Raw genomic sequence first — 21,680 nt, forward strand, 5'->3', positions numbered from 1 at the left:
AGCAGACATATTTCCTGCACTATTAAAAGTACAGTCCTGTATTTTGTTTGTCGGTAAATATAATACTGTATTGAGACCCAAGACAAATTTCACAGTTATGCTTCTTTAATATTTTTTTTTACAAAGGAAAAAAAAGCTACTTTAACACCTTTTATGTAATTTTGCATGTGAATGAAATAAATATCAAGAAAGAACAACACAACATGAAAAAGAAAGTTGCTCTCTTGAGTTTGGCAACTCTGCACCAGAGGGGTTTTTTGAGAGGGGAAATGCCCTGGGTGAGGAGTCTTGGTTTTAGTAGAAGTCAACACATACAGGAAGAAAAGCCAAAACAGAAATACAAAAAAAAGAAAAAAAAAGAAGAGGCTGCAGGCATCTTTGATGAGAGGACGGCGATATAAATACAGACCCGACTGTAACACTTCACATGAAATATGTCATGATTCGCTCATGTCGCCCAGACCAAGGTAGGCCTAAGGTGCAACGCAGACTCAGACTTGACATGGTAAGAGTGACTCCTGCAGTGAGAGTCAGGGAGTTGTGCAACAAGATGAATACCACGATTTCACAACCCCCACCCCACCCCCCACCAAGATTCAAGTCTGGAACACAGGTTTAGGCTTGGTGTGGACTCGATGCATCACCGCAGCAAAATCAGTTGTTGTTGTGATGCTGTAATTTGTCCATCGTGAAAAGCTCTCCGTCATTCATTCATTTTCTGTAACCGCTTATCCCGTTCCAGGTCCGGTTGGAGCCAATCACGGCTGACTCTGGGTACACCCAGCTTAAGATGCCAGCTTATCACAGAGCCATATGGCAAAGTCAAACTACTAATCTCATCAGAATTCATGGCTTTGGTCAACATAGAGATCGCTAATTCACCCACAGTACATGTGGAACCCGGAAGGAACCCATGGTGATGCGGGGAGAACACGCAAACTCCACGACAAAGTTCCAGATCCTCAGGTGGGTTTGAGCTTGTGATTGTGAGGCAACAGTGTTACCCACGGCGACGCTGCAACGGTCTTAAAGACAACCATAAGCATTGGTACGGACCACGTGACATGGCTGCAAACTTCACAGTAGTATTCAGGTGACACTTGTTTGTTGTGACAAATAATTCAAGTTCAGTGTTACATCACTCTAAAGCATTAACATCTGCAACAATAAATCTGTTGTAAACAAATAAATAAGTTTAATTTGAAGAAAAAAAATCCTTCAGAAGTACAAAAACTGATCAAAGGAATGAAGAGACACAGTAACAAATGACTAAAACTACGAGGAGGAGGTATCTGTGTGCTTTAGTGTGTTAAACTGATGATGATGATGATGATGAACACTGACAAAGAACAGCTGATGACCTCAATTCACTGCACTATCCATCCATCCATCCATCTTCCTCCGCTATCCGGGGTTGGGTCGCGGGGGCAGCAGCTTAAGCAGGGAAGCCCAGACTTCCCTCTCCCTAGCCACTTCGTCCAGCTCCTCCGGGAGAATCCCAATTTACTGCACTAACAGTTTAATATTCCATAAGCTGCACCAATGCTGCACCAAGCATGAGCGGAATAAATAAATTCACTCTGAGCCTGGAAGCATATAAAACCGTCCGTCTTCATAATACCGTCAACGCACCATTATATAATGTAAAATGAAATAGCACCACAACATTATTATATATCACAAAAACAATTGCTTGAGCCCAGTGGCTTGATTGTATGCAAAGTCAGAACCAGGTCAACAAAGACGTATGGATGTGGAATTACATAGTTAATGAGCCTCTTTTCCTATGTGATCTGGACTGAATCATTTACAGGATAATATACGTCAGTAAAAATATAACAAACATAACGTTATAAGAAATGTTATTTCCTATAATGCAGATTTTTATTCTGATTTTAAGGAATTTACATTAATTTTTAAATTGGGGTGTTACTTATTAAGATTGATTTCCATCTTTATTTTATTTTTTCTTACATGCTGCAATGTGGATGGTCTCAAATAGTTCAAACTTGATATTTTTAAATTGCAACTTTAAATGAAAACATCATCAAAAATAGGATTGAAACATGTTTTGAAAATATTTTCCTCTGTACAAACTGTATTTACTCAAAGAGAGAGGTCTGACCAAGAGCACCAGCAAAAAAATTAAATAGAATATTTTGTAACCAAAAATAACAAATCATACTGTACAAAGATACATATACAAAATACAGTGCGCCCTCGTTCCTCGTGGTTCATGCGTTCCGGGAACCTCACGCGATTAACGAATTCCGCGATACAACGACAAACTATTTATTTTATTATTTATGGTAATTTAAACCTTTAATACACTCCTCATATTGATATTAAACCACCTTCCATCTGTATTACCTTTTCCCATACTCTTATCGACTGTTTAAAGCACTTTTATGTCTCACGTACGCCCGAGTCCCACAGAACAGAGCACACTTCCGGATGCTGTCAGCCAATAGAATGTGCGTATGATATCACGTGACTGCCTACCAAAGGTGAAGCTGTGAGCGTCGACGCACGATTGCGCGAGGGCGCACTGTATGCTCATTTGTTGCTGTTCGATAAAGTTCATAATATTAACTCTTATACACAAATATACACTTGTGTACCTCGGATACAGGGTGAAGAAAGCAATAACAACAAAGCGCATCTTACTTCACGCCTCATATATGAAATAAATATTTTCTGGAGTTAAGCCTCTACACATATATGGCATCGCTGGACAACACTGTCCTGATTTATAGGGTTTAATCTGGAGCCTTGGCTCAAAACGAGATCCATGTGTTTTTCATGATCCCGTAAGTGGAGCAGCACCAGGTTTTGTGTATTTTCTCTTTTTTTTCTTTTTTTTCTTGATTCTAATCAGCACCATGCCACTGCAGGGCCCATCTGGGTGGGCTGGAGCTGGCTAGCCGACAGCGGTGCGAGATAGCTAGCGCTCACTTCAGACTCCCATGCAGTTTCGGGCAAGAAGCGCATGCGACACACAGGTCTGAAGTCTTTTTTTTTTTTTTAGCACACGCCATGTATACTCACGGTGACCTCAGTGAAAGAGATGCTTGCATGGTGGGAAATGAGTTAGTACTATCGTACCGGCTTCCATGGACGGCGATGCCAAGAAGCAGAGCCCGGACAGGGCTGCCGGCTGCACTGCTCCATGTCCAGCGGCTTCTCCAGGACGTCGCAGTTGTAGTCGTTGAGCCTCTGGCCGTTGGGCCTCTGACAAACCACTAGACGAGTCTTCCGCCCTCCACCGCAAGTCTGGGTGCACTGAGGTTAGCACACAAAATTATGTTAATAATAATAATAATAATAATAATAATAATAATAATAATAATAATAATAATAATAATAATAATAAAAAACAATAATAACAACAACAATAATAACAATAATAATCATAATAATAACAATAATAATAATAATAATAATAATAATGTTTTAGCTTCTGATAGGATAAATGGCAATTCTAGAAGTGTAAGGCCTCACCTCTCCCCAGACTCCGTAATTCCACATGGGGCAGGGCCCTGAGTCGCAGCTCTTTGACTCGGCCGGTTTGACTCGTTCGTCACAGTAGCTGTTGCTGCGTCCGTCGGCATCCTGACAAACCACCACCCTCCTCTGGAAGCCTCCTGCACACGTACTGGAACACTGCAGAGCACACAGTCGTGATTATAATTTGGATATTATTATCCATATTATCTACTGTATTAGCTTGCTTGCTCTAAGATGTTGTCGACTGACTGCAGTGCAGTTGTTAAAGTGAAGATAAACTCATGTTATGGTTGCTTTTGGACACTCAAGCGCTTAAACTGACTAAATTTGGAATATTCTCACATGTGCGACCTTACTCTGAATTTACCAAATGAGTCCACATGAGAACAGAACAAAAGCGGTTCTCCAAATTGGGAACATCAGCCTTGAACACAGCAGTAGCTCACTCTGCATCCAATTAAAACTAAAATCCCATTGACATCTCTGCTGTCGATGGGAGTGAGTGCATCCACTTCTCACTAGATGAGGGAGGACAGCACAGCGTCGGCCGGAACAGCAGTGTTTCCCATCAAGTTCACTACGTGACGCGTAACAGCACATGTGGACGAATGCCTACGCTGGGAGGGCTTCAGAAAACACAATAATGTTCTTCTCATGGCTGTCAAAGAAACAAGATAAAACCACACAAATGTTTATCTCTAAAATAGTTTCGCCATAAAAAAAAAAGATAAATAGGATGGAGTAACGTTCATCTTTTCACCAAAAGGGGAAAAAAAGCTCTTTGGGTCAGAATGTGCAACAAGGCCGTAGACAAACTCACACCCAGTGCACACACACACACACACACACACACACACACACACACACACACACACACACACACACACACACACACACACACACACACACACACACACACACACACACACACACACACACACACACACACACACACACACACACACACACACACACACACACACACACACACACACACACACACACACACAGCACCTATCATTGCAATGCATTCAACATAAAAAAGTAAACATGATTCTGACGAGTGAAAACATTGTCAACGTTTTCTTGACAATCTGATTCATTGATAAACCGAACTGCTCCTAAAGTCAAATATTTTAACCAATAATCATGCCTGAAGTGTGAAACTGGAACACAAACACTGACACACCGTGCATTTAGGAGGCCATACATTTACAATGTATGCCTCCCTCAGCCCTGGGAAATGAAAACATCTGCTTCTTCTATGTTTATGTGTTCACAAGAATGTGTTCACAGACACACAACAGCGACAAACCCAGAACTACACTGTCCAAATATTTCATTTGGCTTTTGGCCAGTGAGATTTACCTGATTTTCGAGCATGAAGTCACATTAGTGATGAAAAAACTCTCAGTGTAATTTCTAAAATGAATCCACCACTAGACAGAAATAGATGACAGTCAGAACATACTGCGCCCCAGGGTCCGGTCCTCCACTGGTTGTCTGCTGAGGGGACGTTCCAGCTGCTGTGGCCAGGATGACGTCCTGGATCCTGTGGGTAGCCGTAGGGCTGGTCGTTGATGCGCTGACGGTGGTGGATGGATGAGCAGGGGGTGGTGGTGCACTCCTGTTCCGTTGACGGTTTCTCATCCGGGTCACAGAACAACTGGTCCACTGGCAGGTGGTAGTTAGAGCAGACCACCTGCCGGGTGATTATTCCCACACCACAAGTCACTGAACACTGTGGAAAACAAGATAATGGTGTCAAAAACAAAAAAACTTAAACAATCATACAGTATTTTAATAAAAGAACTTCATCTGATTCTAATTTTGAGTACAAGATCTTCAGACTTCTTTCTTGACTTGAGTAAATTCATTTCAAGGTCCAATAGTGCACAAACCACACTTTTATTTGCATTCTTCCACCAGAACTACATTCCCTGGCTTCTACAGATAACCGTGAAACAAAAACCAACTCCTCTCTTTTTTATTTACTCCACCTGTCAGACAATATTTCCTGTGACACAGTTCAGATTTGAGGCCAACCATGATATCATAATAGGCTTAACATCGTGTCATGCTGGAGCACAACAGTAGCCATCCCAAGCCACACCCACTGCTAGAAAAGGGGTGTGGCTAACCAGAAGTTATACATGACGCAAGGGGTGTTCTAAGCAAGAAACTTCAAATGTCTTTTGGGATTCAGGGCCATATATTATATTCATTATAAAAGTATTGTCTAGAACCTTTAGGTTTGAACTCAAATACACAAATCTATGATTTTTAAATGTGACAACATTTATTTAAAGTACAAAATAGTACAGTAAAGCACACTCAACCTGATGTGCTCGATGAATCTCAATCAGTGCCAATTTGAAAATGAGTTTGGTTTCAGACTTCCTCTGAGAGACAGCGAATGGGGCGGTGGGTGGTCCGTCCTGAGCACACCACATTAACAACATCTTTTCTATAAAATTTCTATTTATTTTCTATAAATTTGATGAAGAATAAATGGTTGACTCTATGTTGATTTAAGCCTTTTCAAGGGTCCGGATGGTTTCAAACTACAGATAATGACTTGAGCCTTTTACAAAACTCACAAAATAGGGATTTCTAAACATTTGGAGAGAAAAAAACCAAAATCAAAATTAGCAGGAATGCGTTCCATTAAAGTATAACCGCATAATTCCTCCATTACAGCTGAAAAAAAATTCCCATTTATTTCTCTGGTGACATTTTTGTAGGAAGTTTTCCAGATTCTAAATCCGTCTAAGGTTCCCTGTATTGCTTCATCATGTGAAGCTCTGTGATGTGAAGGCGCGTTATTCTGTAACTGAAGCTACAGCAAGAGTAGAAATCTACTTCAAATGACATGAATTTAAGATTTAATCCTGTCAGATAAGTTCCTTCATCTCATGTGAACATGATTGAAGAAATGAGACATTACAAAAATCGTTCCTGGGCCTCTCTGAAAGAGAGACGCTGCTGGGTTTTCAGAGACATTTTGAGTTTTGATCGCCTGTCACCCTGTCAAGCAACATTTTTTTAACCTGATTTTTAACTGGAAACTGAATCTGTGGGTGGTTACTGAAGATCCCTAGAGTAGAAAACATCTGCATTGATTGGAAGGCTTTACTCACAGGGGACCACTCCCCGGCACGCCATTGGCCACAGGGGCTGAAGCAGGCAGAAGACTCTGGGGGTCGGGGCAAGTGGGCGCAGTGGGATTCGTCTGCTACCCCTCCTTGAGCGTCTCGACAGCTGACATAACGTGCCCGCTTCCCCTTGCCACACGACACAGAGCACTAGAGAACAGGAAGAGCAAATAATGGGCAGTAAAAATGTTTGTTTCATATCATTTATTTACATACGTCTGTTTAGGAAATGCACCGCGACGTGAATGTGAAAATACAAATGCTGACTTTATCGTTAGCAGATTTTTCCTTCCATAAATAATCTATTATGAGATATTTGAACTGAAAAAGCCTCTTGGATGACAGATGAAATGTCTTAATGATATTCCTTAAAGTCCAGTGGATGAATTTGAACAACTGTGGATAGCCATGACCTGCATGAACCTTCACAGACATCATGAGAAATAATCTCATTTCTCATAACACACAATGACCCTGAACCCTGATTAGATGAGGTCATAATAAGAGTAATAACACCCTGTGGAATCTACACTTGGAGTCAAAAATAAATGTGGCTGACAACTGTGATTTGGTTCTAATAATCCTCGTGTCCTCAAATGACTCCTGGATCAACTTTCACCCATTTCCTCCCCCTGCCCTCAATGTGTTTCCTTCGTCCAGGGATGAATTCCTAATGCAATCAAATGGCTGCGGCTCAATCAGGTCTGTTAATTCTCTTCTCATAACAATGGTGCTCCGAAGAGGATGGACGTTCTTCTGCTCGGGAGGAAGGGGGGGGGGGTTCTGTTTATGTGTGCATGCGGTGTGGGCAGTGGTGTCAGTGAGAACACACTGATGCCGGCCTCTTTGACATGTGAGGTCACACCGACTTCCAGATTGACAGACTGTCAATCTTAGAAAATCGTAGACTCGTGTTTGGATGAAATCTGGCTTTCATTTGCGTCAAATAATGCAAAATATCAGAGAAAGAAGCAGCTCTCGTTCTCGACAGCGGAGCCTATGTATGTGTGTGTGTGTGTGTGGTTGTGTGTGTGTGTGTGTATAAATGTCCAGAATAGCGGGAGAGCTAATAAAGAGGATCATTGTTCTGCATGATACATATGTCATAAAAAAATGCTGGGACATACAATAGAGTTTAAAATGCTGACTTAATGGTTGCACAGACTCGAGTTGAACAAAGCATTACCACCGTGTGGTTTTCCTCTATTAAATGCACTAAAACACACAAAACAATATTTATGTCATCAGTATTCTCATTTTTCATTCTTGGTCAAAGACAGACGTAAATCTAATCCCAAAAACCCATCGGATCAGTTTCTCTAAAGCCACACACAGAAAGGAAAATGAACACGACAGCACAAGGAGATCTTTACTGTTTAACACAAACCATATTGCTTTTGTATATTCTTTGGGCTCTATAAAGTAAACTCTCTGACTGTAACGTGCTCTTGATAGACCCAATAAACCCGGTCGGTTTCCTTACTGCGGTCCAGGAACCGTATCTCCACTGAGTCAGGATCTGAGGACGAGGTGTGCTCTGAGCCGGAGACGCCCAAGGACACGCCGGCATCTCACAGTCCTGCAAAGGCAAACATGGAAATCTGCACAAACTGGTACTTTATTAGGACTTTCACTGCATTAAACCTGCAGTATGAAGGACAACTTTTTGTCATATGTTCTACAGCCCCACCCGGTGCTCTTGATGACATTTGTAAAGAATCTGCTCGTGAGCCTGAATCTAAAGCACCAATCAGGAGCCAGGAGGAGTGTGGAGGCAGGGGGGCAAGCCTAGAGGAGGTGTAAATTTAAATTTTCCATCTGAATCCCCTATACTCTCTTTTCAGCTGCCAACTTAAGCAATTGGATTAAGTGAGACGAAAACATTTCATTACAATGTTTTAAAATTGTATTAAGATCCACCCATGTTCTCTCTAGGAAATTGTCAACTCATTGACTGCCAGTGCTTTGTAGCATCGGCTCCCCTTTCTTTAACATTTTGGATATTTTTCAGTGTTTTCCTTCTGTTCTTGTTCCCCATTGCGAGATGCTTCACTTAGAGCGACACCGTTGTGTCACAGTTGTGAGTTGTGTTTTTTTCCAATCCCGATGACAAATCAAACTAATAATTGGATACGAGTGAAAATGTCCTCAAGCTAATTACTGGAAACAGAAACTGAAACGCTGCTTCTGGTGTGATCACATGGGCTTTTTTTGATTGGTTGATGTACCTGGCTGTCTCTAGGCCTTGCTGCAGCGTTACACTCTCTGTCATCCACCGTGTCACCGTAGCCCCCCGACACACATCTAACGGCTCTCATCTGGTAGCCATGGCCACAGGTCACCGCGCACTGAAAGACATAATCACGCACACACATACGCACCAACATGAGAAGCCCAGTCAACTGCGAGGTATCTCCGACTCTAAGTATGTCAAGGTTGATACCTTAGACGAGAACCTCGGTCAAGGTTCACCTCAGCGGGGCCTGGGTAAGACTCCGTCATGCATGCGCAGACACACACAGATGAAAAAAAAAATAGTTCACACACACACCAAACAGTCTCAACTCGCTTTGCCCGATTCTGAACTCGCATGGAAAGGTGATCCGACCACGCTGAGGCGCAACACAACAGCCGAGGAAGTGCCACAGGACGCGTTTATTTGAGCAGCAAATTATAATTACATAGGTTGCAACCACCCAATGTATTCCAGCTCTGTAAATACTACTGACATGTAGTACTGACACATGTGGGAGGGCATTAGATGTTTATGTATAAAGTAGACTATGAGCGGCTGAAGACACACATTCAAACATGTTTCATGCACTTCACCCTACAGGGCGTAAATCTACACAGAAACAGTTGGAACCTTGAAATGAAAGTTGAAACATAAATGCGCAGAAAGGTCTGAGAGGATATGAGGACAAAGTGAAAGAACCACGGAGGAAATGGCAGATGGAGGCAAACCCACTCCTCCGTAACTCACCGATATATATCAAGTTACACATACTCACACAGAAAACTTGAAATATATACCATCACTCCTACACACGGCATTCTCTGTCTGCGACTGCACGCACGCACGCACACAAGCACACACACACACACACACACACACACACACACACACACACACACACACACACACACACACACACACACACAATTACAGATAGGAGTCAAACTCCCAGGCAGCAAACCACACATGAAACCCATTTGCTCAGTCAAACACCACGTCAAGTCACCTCGCCCCAGCGTGTCTACGTCTTATCTGTGTGCGTGTGTGTGTGTGTGTGTGTGTGTGTGTGTGTGTGTGTCTGCACGACTCACCGCTCCCCAGACGCCGACCTGCCAGGACGCGCAGTCTGGAAGCTCGCAGCCCCCCACGGCTGAAGGTTTCCTCGATGGATCGCAGAAGTGCTCGCTCAGCTTTTCATGCCCTGCTCCCGCACCGCAGGTCACTTGTCTGTGCCTCATCCCCTTCCCACAGGTCACCAGACACTGGGTGGAAAAGAGATAAAGACAATAATGTACCAACAGAACTCAATTTCAAGTTCCAAAAAAAGACAGGATGTATTGTAAGACTTACACCCCTGCCTTCCGGTCGTTCGATTTAACCGCACAACCACGTTCTTTACTGTTTTTGTGCTCGCTCACCTCACTCCACTCGCTGACGATCCACTTGGGACACTGCTGCTCATTGCAGGGTTCGGTGACCACCCTCTGGTGCTCATTACACTCCCGGTCCACCAAACGCCGGCCCAGGTTGTTCATGCAGTAGGACTCTCTGCTGCGGCTTCCGCGTCCACACGTTTTGGAGCACTGTGTGCCAGAACACATGAATGTAATTCAGAAAAAAACGTGGGTCTTCTTTCACACTATGTTCTGCTCAATATACAGGTTTTCCATTGGATGTACCTGTGACCAGGCGCTGTACTGCCAGCTCTTCAGCAGACAGTCTCCATGGCAAGGCTCTCTGGGCTGAGGTTTGGCAGCATCTCCACAGACGCCGGCCTCCATCCTCTCTCCCTGTCTCTTTATCAGGCTGTATTTCATACATTGGACATCCAGGCTGCGGTAGCCTGGGCCACATTTAGCAGAGCATTCGCTCTTTCCAGCTATGTGCCACCTGTGTGAGAGGACGCAGAGAATATACAGTATATGTATGTGTGTGTGTGTGAGTCTGTATTGTCTTAGTGCACGAGCACCCACCTAACTTCACAATCAGTGTTGCAGGGCTCTGTAGCAGCGGCAGGATGAGGTAAACGTTCACAGCGTTGGTTTGACACTTCAAGGTGATCACTCTTACGCACACAAACCGCCTTTCGTTTTCGTTCACCTACATTCACACCCACACGCGCACAGACACACACACACACACACACACACAAGGGGACATGCAAAATTACAAATTAAGAAAAGAAGGATTTAAAGCAGACCACATCTGGCTGACAAATATCACATTTCTTCACCTTTAACAGGTCTGTGGAGCTCGCTGACACCCAGCACCTCGTCGTATTGCCCTAAGGGTTCATGTCAGTCTCAGACCTCCCAAATACATCTCTTTACAGGATCCAATAGTGAACTCTGACCTGCTGGGAGCCTGACTAGCTTGCTTCAAAAACGGAAATTTGAGGGGGCTTAGTCGGGTTAAGGGCCAGGGTAAATGGAAGATGAGGTTGGGGTCATGGTGGGATTGCCGGGAGGGAGATTTATTAATCCTAAAACGTAAAACTGGTGCGTGAGAAATGCTAATCCTAATATGCACTGACACTTGGAGCTATGTCCATGTAAGAAGAGTTGTTGTTTTTTTTACATCAAGAGGGGGACGACACCTACCAGACGTTGTGCTAAATCCTTTAAAAATTTACTGAAGCAAAAGAGATGTTATCACCCTTTGTGAGTGTGGAGATGCAGACGGCGAACTGAAATCATACCTTTACAGTGGCGGTTGCATTCAAGCCAGGGTCCTGATGGATCCCACACAAACTGCTCCCTGTTCTCCTCGATGGGTATGTTAAAGGAGTAACGGACGTCTGGATTGTGAAGGTTTCCCACACACAAGACCTGTAGAAACAAAGGTTTTTCAAACCTTAAATATGCCAGTCAGTTAGGAAAGGGCAACCTTTTTAACACTTTTTAGAACAGATGAATTGAAATGCATTAAATACAGCAGTAGAGGAGAGGGGAACCTGCAGAATGAGCTCCTCTTCGATGCGTTCAGTGCAGTTGATGCGCTCCACTTTGGTGTCCGAGCCGCTGTACTCGATGACGGTTCCCTTGAAGTTGATTTCCCTTTTGAACATGGCCACCACAAAGTTCCCATTCAGGAGGGAGTTAGACTGGCTGTCAGATAAAGCTGTGAGAAGAAATGGAGAGTTAAGGACTCACTATTAACTATTAATCTGACTATAAGCAGCACAAAAACTTCCAAAGTGACACAGTTCAGATGGAGGGGAAGAAATGTTTGGTTCTAACAGAAACGACGTCTTGGGAATGTTTTTGAAATGTGGTATTTATCCCTTCAGACTATGTATAAGTTTAGTAAACAGTGTTTGAGTTGTCAGCTGATTGTTCACAAAACCAATGTTTTGGGGTGGGAATGTTGAAACACTGGTGGCATTTAATTGCAGTTATTTAGGGTTAGACTGCGTGACCCTTCCTAATGACTGACACTGCAATGCAAACAAAGGGGGGGCTCAGGTGATTGCAAATACAAACAAGCACATAAATAGCAAGTAATCCATGGACATTCACATTTGGCAAACTGCAAATAAAAATGCACAGCCACAACTTCTCTTTCCACCTCAAACCATTTAGTTTCAAGCAACATTGGAACCTGAACACGCATGATGAAACCTCGTAGGTGATTAAGTCTCTGGATGCAATGTTGTTTACATTCAACTCTCCACACTGTTGGATGCTAGCGAGTCTTTAACCCAGCGATGACTGGGGGGTCTGCGGGATCTACAGACTCTGCTTGTCATGATTGATGCATTGCAGGAATAGAAAGAAACGACAATGTAGAAGAAAATGTGCAGAAACACACCAACACCAGCATGAAGAGCAACCTGAAAACACGTGAGAGCTTCTACATGTTTTCTGATGTTTCTTGCAAACCAGGAGATTTTCCTTCTTGAGACAAATTTCCACAAACTCTTAGATCTTAATTATTATTAATTATTGCAAAAAATAAATTTCAACTTTATAGGTTTGACTTTATAGTAAAAGACATGAGACAACCATAAAATATAGGCCAAAAAATAAAATGCAGGAATGAACCTAAAGTGTGACTGAACAGGTGGATCTGATTTGTAAGGGTGCCCGTAGTGTCCAAACCAGACATAGTTGGAAGAAAAGCGAGACCCGACTTCTTTGTACGTCAGGATTGCCAACCATCTCAAAACACTTTTCTACACGCTGCAACAACCACAGTGACAAAATTGTTCACTATGTGAATCTGGAGACATGAACCCCGGTGTGGCTTCCTCATTCAGCGGGACTCAACGCTTTTTCCCCCCAGCAGCATTGAAATGTAAGCATTCAAGATGTGGTTTCCAACATTTTCATTTAAAACATCTTGAACCCAAATTGAACCATCTGAAAAAAAATAATAAAAAAAAACAAATAAAACAAATGGTCGCCCGCCTTCACCACTCTAGTGCTTCCTTCGTTTTTTTGCTTTATTTCTGACTGTGTCTTTCTCATGCAAGCACACACACCGTACACACACATGCACAAACACACACGCACACTCTGAGCCTGGTGGGTCCATCTAACCCTATACCCCTATATCCACTTTCATGTGGTCGGGGCTCCACATGCCTCTAATTAGCACCTATTGCTGCCTCATTTATCTTTCTCAGTGGCTGACACACATTTGCTTTCGCAACCAAACCTCTTTGCTTTGACCAGATGGACCAACGCCCCTCCATATTTCCTACATATACACTTAGTGCTCATGACAGCTTCCTTTACTTTATAGAAATGGTTTTACAACCGTTTGTCCTGAGCCTTCTCACCCCCCCTTCACTAAAAGTCGACCATTACAGTTCAGGGTCACCAAGTCTCTGAGGTTTATGGTGATGTCAGGGGATAATGGCATTGACCTATGAGATGAGACCCGAAAGAGGCATAATAAATACATCTTATTAAGTTGGATTGCTTCCACTTTGGATTGAGCATCCCAGGAAAATCTGTAACCTGTTACAGTTTTCGCTTAAAGCGCACGGGATTTCACAAACTCACCGAGGTAGTTGTCGTCCTCTGGTTTTCCAGAGTAGCTGACCTGTTTGATGTCGATGTTAGTGGCTCCAGCTGGGATCCGCACCACTGTGTTATAACCTGATGAAGAAGAGAGAGACATTTCAGAAGTGTCAAACAGCATCACCTTGATTTTGCTAAGAACTCAACTATGTCACACCAAACAGCAGTCACGGCATTCTGCTTACAACCACCAGTTGTAAATGCCCCACTTGGGAAAATTACAAAAAAAAAAAAAAGGTTAGTCCTCTCAAATAACCTGCAAAAGCCTTGTTTTAGGCTCAGAGGCCCAACTGAAATAATATGTAATTAGTCACTGGCCCAACCTTTGGTCTGTAATTACCACAGTGGTCCTGTTGCCCCATGATAAACTAACAGAAAACAAGTGAGCATGAAGGATCGCGTGAAAGCCAAGTAGCGACAGCGAAAACGCACAGAGGAAGAGAATGAAACACAAACTTAAGAAACTGAGAGAAACTTGAGGAGACAGAAACTTTTAAGAATCTACTGTACAGGTATATCCTGTTGTGAAAATATTCCTCATCAAAAGAAACCACAATCTGTAACAACAGGTTTTGAAAATTGTAACCTGACACTGAACACTAGTTTAAACATGTACCTTTATTTTAATCGTCGTGGTTTGATGTATTACGCCATTTTTTTCCCCATTTCAAACCAACCTGTTTGAGAAAAGATTTGTTATGTTGATACAGGAAGATCTCATGTCAGTATTAATATCTAAAAATGTTCAGATCGTCCTTATTTGTGACACTGAGGGTATAAATGAGACACAACTCAAAGATGCAGCTGCTAAAAAAAATATTTTTCATCATAACGCAACAATCTCTCGTTTTCTAAGATCACATCTTGTATCTTTGGTTAATATGTCTAGAAAATTCAGATTCGGAGACCTTGGTTCAATATTAAGTAATGATGGTACTGGTGTTGCTTTTAGAAGGAGATAACAGTAGATTTTTCTTTTCATTACAACACTTAAAGCTTGAGGATTTGAACCAACAACCCTTTGGTCGGACATCATCTGCCTTTCTGTCTACTTTGAATTTACTTCAGCTGATTGGAATGACTGGAATGATGTTGGCTGGGGTGGTGTGATGGTTAGTAAGGCACCTTGAACCACTCGGGGGCAGCACTTGGTTTACATATCGTTGTCTCATTAGCCATGAAGATCTTCTCAACTTATAATCAAACACATGTCATTACAAGGCAGGTCTAAAAAACTTCCATTTGACACCATGATTCATTCAACATGTATAAACACCAATGTGAAAAAGCTGCTTTGGACATTAAAAAAAACACAAAAAAAAACCCAAAAGCAACACAAAAACTCAAAACATAGTTGTCTTTTTAAGTGGCATGTGAAATTTCCTCCATAAACACCAGGGACAGGATAATCTTGTAAAAAAGACAACATGGCCCCCCTCTTAGGAAACATACTGTAGTATTCACAAGCTGCCAGAGGCCTCTGAGATCCCCCAGCTTAGAAACTGACCACACACACAACACCCTGCAACCGCAGAGTCACCAAAGAATGAACCGTGAACACACAACCCCAAGGAAAGAAAACACAACCCTGCTGCACATTGACCTCAAACATGCTTCCCTTTGCTGTCAGCAAGGATGAAGATGATGCAACCAGGACATGCAGAAGAAAATCACAAACCCGCCCTCAATGAACACAATCTGAAACAAGACGCACTTTCACAATTTGAGCTTTTAATTTTAAGTAGATGAAACAAAAGATTTCAAAGAAAGTAAGCATGGATCAAGTCCTTTGAAGACTTGCATCTTAATTTGATGATGGAATTGTGAAGTGAAGGCTCTGTTTTCTGTTGAATATGTAAAAAAAAAAAAAGCATGAGATAAAGGCAAACATTGGCAGAGGGAAGACAGAAAAAAAGACTACACAAAAGACTCAGAAATACAGAGACATCAAAAAGGACAAAAGGGTTAGAGGCAGCACCAAGAAGAGTGCTATCCTGCCTGGGCTACACTCCCACTTGTGGTCTCGTTCTTCAAGGTCAAGCCAGATTTCCAGAGCTGTTCCGGGTTTGGTTCAATACAATCCTTAAACCATGCGTCCCCAGCCAAGTACCAGATGAAGAGAGCCAGCTGATGCATTGAGACACCAAAGCTCATCACTGAACTAATGCAGAGCAAACATAATGAAGACCACACCCAAAGCTCTCTTTTTTTTTTTCTTTTTTTTTGCTAATACTGTTTTGTTGCCCAGACCTAGAAACAGGTATGGATGCAATCAGTGCTTGGCTTTCATTGAAGCACCACATTAAGCAGGACAATTCAAAGGGGTGATGTCAGATTTGTGTTTGCTCTCCCAACATCTGACAGTGTGAGATTGTGGCGTTAATCAGTCTCTGAAGCCTCGCAGACGATCGGCATTCTTCAAAATGTGACTGACGTGTGTGTTGTTTGAAATCAAGTTTAATATGTTTAAACATAAGCAGACATGACATCAGCACCTACTATGAGGGTATAAAATGTCAGCCACATGAAACTGAGATCTGTCTTATGTCTAATGTGTTTGATGCATCGCAGACATGCCATCGCTCATCTGCAGAAACTGCTGATGAGCAACGTTAAGTTAAGACACTGCCTTTCGGTGCACCTTACATGGATTTCAATCAGCCGGACTCACCATACTGAGCATCATTGAAGGTCCCAGCCAGCGTCTTACAGGATGAGTTGTCTCCACCGCACACTCCACACTTGTCATTCCTGGCTTTTGAGTTTAGAATGTGGTCACAACCTGCTTGCTGAAGATGACAAAAAGACAGAAGTTTGTGATTTAATGATGTAATATCAGATGATCTAATCAGAAAATGATGATTGGTTTGAATGTTTTTAATGTGGTATGTATCAGCAGTGATCCACCAGGACGACACATCCTTCACAAATGGAGGTTGTTGGGTTTTTTTTTTTCCGTTTGTAATCTACACTGAAGACTCAGGTTTCATCATTTCTTTTGATTCCAAATCATGAATGATGTAAAAGCACAAGTAGGCTGGGAGTTTAAAGTTTTTCTGCATCGGCCAAAATGTAAAGAAAGATTTCAACAAACAAAAAACATGAGGATAACGCAAAATGAAGGTGACATTGATGGAGAAAATTGTGTGGCTTTGTATGTATGGATTGCTTGATCATAAAATACATAAGATAGACGTACCCTGCAGAGGCCTTGAACACAGATGTCAAAGGTATCAGGCCCACATGGTGTGCCATCGATGACGCGATCCTTGAGCTGATAGTATGCTGTCGTCCCAGCAACCCGGCAAAAGAGCTTACAGCGATCCTTCATTAATACTGGATGAACAAAGAGAGAAAATTGTTGGACTCTAGCTCATTGCGTTAATGAATTTAACAAATAAAAAAAGCAATAGAAAGATCAACAACCTGTGATGAAGTATAATTTATGTTTCAAATTTTTGACCCATTTACTTTCAGCAATCATTTTATCCACCACCACACTAAAAATTCTATCTGACAGTGTAATGGCTCAGAGGCTAGGCCTGATTGTTTGTATTGCATCAATTAAATGAATGGATTATTTGCAGTAATTTAGACATGACGGCTTCGCCAGATGGTAATCTCATGCAGGCCACCCTGGCAAGAAATAAGAGCTGGTTCCAGGAGGGAAAACTGCCAGGGGGGTCATATGGTGAGGCTGTGTGATGTTTGTAAGTTGTTTGCCCAGTGGAAAGCAAAGGTTTTCTCTAGGGTGCATTGATTTTACAATCAAAAAACACAATAGATGTGCACCTCAGTTGAGGCATTCACACATTATGCTGTGTGAAGTTCTCACCTCTTATGTTAAAGCCGAAGTACAGTACATTAAATTCAAATGCAGCAGATTCACAGACATGGTATTGCATATCTCGGCTCATACATCCCTCCTATACACAATGTAGATTTTCCAAACAAATAAATATACAAATAATGCATCGGAAATACATATCAATACATACTGTACAATTAAATTTCATTTTATGCTACTTGTACTGGATGATGGCAATAAAGAATCTGAATAATTTGACGCAAACAAAAAACTGAAATGAAGACATGCATAAACTAAAGGGATCAAACACACCATCTTACTAGCTTTAAATTACATTAAAAGTTATTGCAGTTGAATGAAATAACATTCAAATATTTTTTCTTGGAATGCATGAGTGAACTCACTGCCACTGTACTTGGGAACCCAGCGGACGGTGGGAGGTAGACCGTTGATATTGAAGTGTTTGCCGTCAAACTGAGAGCATTGCTCTTCACGGAAATCTTTGCGTCCTCGTGGGCATGGCTCAGTGTTGCAAGAGCGGAACTTCATCCTGCGGCCCACGCAGAATTTTCCGCCATTTCTGGGCCTTAAATGAGACAAAATGAATTAAAGGAGCATTAAAAACCATGTTTCCTATTGCTTGACAGGTATTTCATTGGTCCAAACTCTCTTTGTTATAAGAAAAAAAAAATCCACATGAATGAAAACGTGCTTTTTCTGAATAACATTTTCAAAAGGGTGTTAATCACGTTTGTATAGATTCATGCAAGACATGCCATGACCCACTCTACCCTGATGATGACATTTCTCCTGGAATCAAAAAGCTGTTCAGAGATGCTCAAACATCAGTGTCATGCCAAGCCAATCAGATGAACAATATAATGATCACACCAATCAGAGGCCGAATAGGATGGGTCACATCAACCAGAGGTAGAGTATGGCAAGTTAAGCCAATCAGAGGTAGAGCAGTACCTCTGATTGGCAAAGACCTGCTGGGAAAATGGTATGAACACTCCAAATGCCATCTAGTTTTACTTTAATACAGAATACTGTGACTTGAAACTTAAATAAAAGCTTGTTCTGCACTTTCAATTGTTAGGCACAACTGCTGTCTTTTATTATTTTGTTTAATGTTGTAGAGTTTAACACAAATTTACAATCTATAATTGCATTTACATAACAGCGTAATTGTTTCTTACTCAGGCTTGCTGCAGTCTCTACTAGTGCTCCGGGTTCCACCGCCACAGGACCTGGAGCAAACACTGTAAGGCCCCCAAGGACCCCACTCTCCATGAACTGGCTTCAGGTCCAACTCCTTGTTTACACACATCCCATGTCTGCAGTACTGCATGTGAACAAACACAAATACATGAAAAGTTCCTATTAGAAACCACTGCAGCCGTTGTAGGAGCCATCGGATGGAGAGGTTGTGCAGGCACAGCTGGAAGTGATGTTCGCCAAAGAATTCTGAGTCCTTTGTTTAGATCTTATGCTATGTTATAGGAGACATTCTAATCCAGCTATTGTTTACTCTCACAGAAGGCGTCCAACTTCTCCAGCTGTCCAAAGAGACATGAGAGAGGAAGGGAGTGACATTGATATAGACAGAAATAGAAAAATTGGAAGAAAACAAAAAGACAAGAATGGATGACTGACCAGAAATCAACAATAGATTAGAGCAGTTTCTCCTGACATCCTACACACCTTCAGTCTTTAACTGATTAAAAAAAACATCAACGGTGTTGATGAGATCTGTCACGGAGCGGTGTGTACCCACTGACCACCCTCACAAAGCAGTGTTAGCACCACTCACATAAGCAAAGCACATCAAGCCCATTTCCTTTTGTGTGAAACCTAATCTCGTCCTCATTGACTAAGATATCAGAGGGTCCTTTTCCCTAAAAGAATGCAGGACAAGACAGCGTCTGTTTTAGGATGTAGCACACAGGCACGGGGAGCAGTGGTACAATGATAAGGAAACTCTAGAGTTGTGATAAAACCAGTGAAAAAAAGTACTGGCTTGACAAGAGGAAGTTCCTTCTCTAGTTCAACTGTCCATCCTCTAAGGAACAAAGTTTTAACCTTCAACCTGAGGAGGATGCTCCACCTTAGTCTTTCACCTTGTTTCAGATATTCCGTGGGGTTCATGTATAAGCTGTAACTTCCATAAGCAGATCTTTTGATCTAAAAACAACTACAACAACAACTACATGTTTGCTTGTTTTTTCAAAAAGGCATAAATCCGTTCCACTACAAGCCATTCAATCACATACTCAAGATAAAATAGAGGTGACCCATTTAGAAGTCTCACAAGAACTAAGAACAGAGCAGTGTTTCATTGGATTTTTAGAATGGCCCTAAAAAAAACATCTCATCTGGCAAGTTCCTACTTTAATATAAATACAAAATTCGCAGCACACACCCCGGTTGAACACCTGCAAAAGTGCAGCAGCATACACAAACCCATGTGAATCTGCAGAGACTTTGGCACTGCTGCCTCTTGTATCCTGACCTGGTTTGCATGTGTATTTTACACAGTTGCAGGTCTAATGATGGACTGTAAACTCTGCACAATGACAGACAGGTGTTAACAGCTGCAGGGTATGAGCTAAACAAGCCACAATCATTTCCAATACAGACCTGCTTTGGGTAATGGCTCTGCCTTTTTCTTCCTGTCTTGCTCCTCTATAAATGCAAGCTGAATGTGCTGATAATGGTGTTGGTAAACCAACAATGGATTAAGAAAACAATTCAAATAAAAGGTACTAAAAGGAATGTGATAAAAAGGTCCGTATGAGTCAAATGACTTCCAGACCACAAAAGGACAAACAGGTGTTGGTAAATGTAAGTTGAGCAATCTCTGTGACAGAAAAAGAACTTGAATTGAGGAATTCATGGAGAAAGACACTTTGAAATCTGTCTTTTTCACCATAAATAGCTTTCTTTCCCTTACATCCCCTTCCCACATTTCAGCTTAAGGACTGTCAACCTGTGCATCCCTTCTATACCTCCTGTTCAGGGCCACCCATCCCCCTTATTCCTTTATGGGAAACTGCAAGGGCCACACGGGGACCACCACTGTGTAACAAGACTGCAGGTCCCAAGCAACTGTCAAACACAAGGCGGACTGTCTGTCAGAGACGGCCGAAGCCTCTGTAAGCCTCTGAGGCATTCCACTCCCCCCACGAGCACCCTGTGTTTACAACCGTTTTGTTTGGCTTGAAAAGGTGATGTGGGTGAAAAGAAGAAAGACAGAAAGAAAAAAAGAGGGGAGTGAAAGGGAAAAAAACATCTGTGTGAGATGATGTGTATGTGTGTGTGCGTGTGTGTATGTGTGTGTTAAAGGTGTGAAGTTTGAAAATGATTGCTGAGAGGCATCCGGGGGCCACGCTCAATTTCAATTAGCCTCTTTCCTAAGTGCATAAAATATACACCGACAAACGCTGAAGTGAAAGAAGTCTTGGTAAAGTTCAAAGATTAGCATTAAAGACACCATCAGAGCCTTTATTACAGAGATGGACAAAGATTTGCCCTCAATTGGGAATGTGGTGAGACATTTGAAGGTCTCGTGAGAGAAACCTGTCCAGCTGTGACTAGCATGTGTTTCAAATTAGGAATTTCGCAAACATACACACTGACTTACCAACTCACTCCAAGAAGATGAACATAAGTTCATAAACACATGGCACTCTCACATACCTTATGCAGACAAACTACAGTACACAAGGAAAAAACCCCCCACACAATTCCATATCCTCAAATAAACTTCCGACACACTAAACTGCCCCCCCCACCATTCCAACAATACAGCCGCACCAGCAGGCTGACCTCTACAATGGGAATACTATCTGAGGACAGCGGCATCTGCTCTGAGCTCCTCAGCTGGCTGGTTTAGACGTTAGCGCCCTGTAATTGCCAGGAAATTGTTGCAGAGACCACCTCATTTC

At 42.2% G+C, this 21,680-nt stretch overlaps 1 protein-coding gene across 2 annotated transcripts in view; it reads right to left on the reverse strand.

Moving 5' to 3' along the window:
- The window catches only part of LOC137593623 (A disintegrin and metalloproteinase with thrombospondin motifs 20), a 75,322-nt gene that overhangs the window by 20,515 nt on the left and 33,127 nt on the right, over positions 1–21,680 (reverse strand). For both annotated transcript variants that reach the window (XM_068312508.1, XM_068312509.1), the window contains 17 exons: positions 18,933–19,078; positions 18,138–18,319; positions 17,125–17,261; positions 16,597–16,714; positions 13,908–14,003; positions 11,852–12,018; positions 11,597–11,726; positions 10,872–10,998; positions 10,578–10,788; positions 10,317–10,481; positions 9,990–10,160; positions 8,891–9,010; positions 8,146–8,241; positions 6,648–6,812; positions 4,979–5,248; positions 3,502–3,663; positions 3,106–3,282 (listed from right to left, as the gene is read on the reverse strand). In XM_068312508.1, the coding sequence (XP_068168609.1) occupies positions 3,106–3,282; positions 3,502–3,663; positions 4,979–5,248; positions 6,648–6,812; positions 8,146–8,241; positions 8,891–9,010; positions 9,990–10,160; positions 10,317–10,481; positions 10,578–10,788; positions 10,872–10,998; positions 11,597–11,726; positions 11,852–12,018; positions 13,908–14,003; positions 16,597–16,714; positions 17,125–17,261; positions 18,138–18,319; positions 18,933–19,078 (2,640 nt within the window). The remainder of the gene's footprint in view (positions 1–3,105; positions 3,283–3,501; positions 3,664–4,978; positions 5,249–6,647; positions 6,813–8,145; positions 8,242–8,890; positions 9,011–9,989; positions 10,161–10,316; positions 10,482–10,577; positions 10,789–10,871; positions 10,999–11,596; positions 11,727–11,851; positions 12,019–13,907; positions 14,004–16,596; positions 16,715–17,124; positions 17,262–18,137; positions 18,320–18,932; positions 19,079–21,680) is intronic.

Source organism: Antennarius striatus, chromosome 4 (assembly GCF_040054535.1).
Source record: "Antennarius striatus isolate MH-2024 chromosome 4, ASM4005453v1, whole genome shotgun sequence".
In the NCBI taxonomy this organism is placed as follows: Eukaryota; Metazoa; Chordata; class Actinopteri; order Lophiiformes; family Antennariidae; genus Antennarius; species Antennarius striatus.